The sequence below is a fragment of the Phalangium opilio genome, unplaced genomic scaffold (genome assembly GCF_054372755.1).
Source record: "Phalangium opilio isolate 3A_F unplaced genomic scaffold, DU_Popi_V2 ptg001170l_1, whole genome shotgun sequence".
NCBI classification, from domain to species: domain Eukaryota; kingdom Metazoa; phylum Arthropoda; class Arachnida; order Opiliones; family Phalangiidae; genus Phalangium; species Phalangium opilio.
In genome coordinates this window covers 10695354-10698962 of record NW_028324255.1, presented here as the reverse complement: position 1 = coordinate 10698962, position 3609 = coordinate 10695354, and the positions used below count along the sequence as shown (strand labels likewise).

General features: G+C 36.2%; 1 protein-coding gene across 1 annotated transcript; it reads left to right on the top strand.

The window, feature by feature from the left end:
- Nucleotides 1–288: 288 nt before the first annotated feature.
- LOC149587226 (putative ATP-binding cassette sub-family C member 13) lies at nt 289–737 on the top strand. Its single transcript, XM_089863529.1, has 2 exons — nt 289–311; nt 431–737. The coding sequence occupies exons 1-2, from the start codon at nt 289–291 to the stop codon at nt 735–737; spliced, it is 330 nt and encodes a 109-aa protein (XP_089719655.1).
- The last annotated feature ends 2872 nt before the right edge of the window (nt 738–3609 follow it).

Here is a 3609-nt window from a genome sequence, read left to right as displayed (position 1 = left end):
TTTTAATTAAAGGCATTTTCTAGCTAAGTTTCTTAAACTTTTTCTTAATATCTTAGAAAACATTTTTTAAATAAAGTAAATATTTGATTTTAATCAAATAGTTTCAAAAAAATCGGTTGATTTAAATTAAGATTTAAATCAGTGATTTAAATCCAACTGATTTAAATCAAATAACCCTGCACAAAACATTTCTTTTATTAAATTCTATTTTAAAGTTCCTAAACTAAAAGATGATTATTTTAAAACATCAAGAAATCGAGGGAAAATGATGCATCGTTCTGTTCACGCATGGTTCATTCGTGGCTTACCAGGTATTTCTTTTCCCGTTCTCGTGTACATGTATATTGCTCATACTTGAGGAATTTATTTAATATACTTTATTTTAATTCAAACTTGAAATTTTTTCCATTCAATTTTAAACGATTTGTAGTACCCTGTTGAAAGGTTGGAAAAAAAACCTGGAGCCATCGGATGTGTACGATTTGAATGACTCTGAGCAAGCGCTAACAATCTCACGCCTTTTCGAAAAACGCTGGAAACCTGAAGCTAAGGCTAAAAGTGACAGCCATGAAATTGAAATGAAAAGATCTTCGAAAGAACGAATCAAAGCCAAATGTCACACCAAGTCAATCACTTGGCCCTTGTTGAGGACAGTTGGGCCTTGCTTGATTGTTGGAGTGATCTTACAAGTTCTATCCGATGTTGTGTCTATCGCTCCAGCCTTTTTGACAGGGTAAAAAATTACACTTTTTCAGTCATGGGGACCGTCCATAAACTACGTCACACTCTTATGGGGGGAGGGGGTTTCTAAATTTGTGACGGTCCGTGACAAGGGGGAGGGAGGGGGTTCTTCGATGCGTGACGTCACATTTAGCATTGATTTTGTTACGAAGTCAGTAAGAGGCAGGTTGGCTCTCTTATGTTATGGAAGAAGAAAGACAGCATTCCATAGTCCACCGTTACAATAATTTACCAAAATTGTTATTCCATCATCGCTTAAACAGTAGAAAATTATGCAATTATCAACTATTTACACTTTTATATAGCCAATTTAAATAGCGCATTTAAAATAAACTGCGTAATCTCTCTTATGTCTTTGTTTATTCGCCCCTATTATTTGTGAGGATGAATCAAATTCCCCTGCCGATTGAAATGGTTTCGATTCTTTGGCAAATTTTCTAAATCTCAAGCTCGATTAGACTGTTTTCGGTGACAGTGTCGAAACCTAAAAAGTGTGCCCCTTTAACTAAGCTTTATGGAACTTTTTTGAAGCTTATAGAAAGCACATCCAGACATTAAAATTCTAAAGGTCAATCAGAGGGAAAAAGCTTAAAACGGAAGAGAACTTGAATTTTCAGCCGAGCAAAATATTTCTGAGAGGGCGGCATATCACTCAAGAAATTTGTCAAATTTAATTTGTAAATTAAGACAAATCATAGTGCGGAGGGGGGGGGGTTAAAGAAATGTGACGTAGTTTTTAGGGGAGGGGGTCTGAGAAAAGCGTGACGAAGCGTGATCTGGGGGGACGGGGGGGTCAGAAAATGCTTTTTTTTCGCGTGACGTAGTTTATGGACGGTCCCTTTTCAGGAAATCTGTTGGTCTCTAATATTACTACTTAGTTTAATGGTGTTAAAAGTAGGCAAGGTTACGCCACGTATATCACATTACTATACCAAATGAAGTGAAAAAGGTGTTAAATATTTTTTCTATATTTAGCACCACGTTTAAGGTGTAAAACAAACCCATTAATACACCATTTTAAGTCCCTTTTCACTCCATTTCAAAACCCTATTTACCCTATTTCAAAGCCCTAATTATTCTATTTCAAAGCCCTATTTATTCCATTTCAAAGCCCTATTTACTCCATTTCAAAGCCCTATATACTCCATTTCAAAGCCCTATTTACTCCATTTCAAAGCGCTATTTACTCCATTGCAAAGCCCTATTTGATCCATTTCAAAGCCCTATTTACTCCATTTCAAAGCCGTATTTACTCCAATTCAAAGCCCTATTTGATCCATTTCAAAGCCCTATTTACTCCATTTCAAAGCCCTATTTACTTCATTTCAAAGCCCTATTTACTTCATTTCAAAGCCCTATTTGATCCATTTCAAAGCCCTATTTTCTCCATTTCAAAGCCATATTTACTCCATTTCAAAGCCCTATTTACTCCATTTCAAAGCCCTATTTACTCCATTTCAAGGCCCTATTTACTCCATTTCATAGCCCTTTTTTATTCCATTTTAAGGCCATATTTTTTCCGTTTCAAAGCCCTTTTTACTCCGTTTCATAGCCCTTTTTTACTCCATTTTAAGGCCCTATTTTTCCGTTTCAAAGCCCTTTTTACTCCGTTTCAAAGCCCTTTTAACTTCGTTTCAAACCCCTATTTACTCCGTTTCAAACCCTATTTACTCCGTTTCAAACCCTATTTACTCCGTTTCAAAACCCTATTTACTCCGTTTCAGACCCCTACTTACACCATTTCAAGCCAATATTTAGTCCAATTCAAGTCCCAGTTTAAGCCATTCCATTCCCCTGTTCACCCCATTTCAAGTTGATTTTACTACGGCCAATAACCATTCGGGTAAAAACCCCCGCAATTTGGCGGATTTTGGATTCTGTATATTATGATGAAGTTCCAGATGGAAAACCGTAATTCTCGGGAACAAGAAGATTCTGTACCCTCGACAATCTGATTATCTAATGAAGATTGAGTGGTTTGGTAAAATGAGTAATAATTCCATGTATTTTTTAAAATATTAAGCAAAATTTAGAGTTTAGAAGAACGAAATATTTTCAAATCGAAGAAATTTACCTTGATATAGCGATTAGCAAATTGTAATATTTAAGTCTTATGCATTATGTCACACTGTAATGAAGTTTGAACATAGAATGAGTTCCCAAAAACAATTTTCTAACGTAATATAGTGCCTCTAAAAAACGACATAAGCAAATATCTCATTTTTACCTCTCCGAGTGACGATGACGTCACGAAGAGGTTTTACACTGGACGTGTCTGTCTGTCTGTCAACGCGTTCGCAGTTGGCAAATCGGAGCAAACGTGTTCGCAATTTCCGGACCGGGTTCGCGGTAAACAGAAATTCCGAAAACTGTACCTATTTAACGCCAATCGTTAGCTAGTCGTTACACCTTCATCTGCTGACTAACAGCCAATTCTTTTACTCAATACCCTCAGTATTTATTGGCTTCTAACAACAACACCATGCACTCACTAGTCCTTTGTGTATACCACATAGACACCATCTACTGGTTTATAGCACATAGACACCAATCTGCAACATTGGCTTCTACTCCATCATCGTCGTTAGGCTTAAAATGTACGCGGCGATCGGCTAAGGTTACGAGAAACGTCTAGCCTCCCAATGGCAAGGCTTCCACCAAAGATTCACGCAATTGCGGATTTTCTTATTCCTTGACGTGAATCAATCGCTTTATATACCCTAAATTTGCAAAAGTTCTGAATTAGGTGTTCGCTAGAAGTCAAACGTTAAAAATAGCTATGTTTAAAATTATTTATCGACTTAACTATAGTTAATGTAAAATACTGACGATTAAAATAATATCAGTTATATTTATTTAATTATTTAA

Coding starts and splice junctions, on each gene's coding strand:
- LOC149587226 (XM_089863529.1), top strand. CDS start 289: ATGGTTCATTCGTGGCTTACCAG. Junction 312..430: donor GTTCATTCGTGGCTTACCAG/GTATTTCTTTTC, acceptor AACGATTTGTAG/TACCCTGTTGAAAGGTTGGA.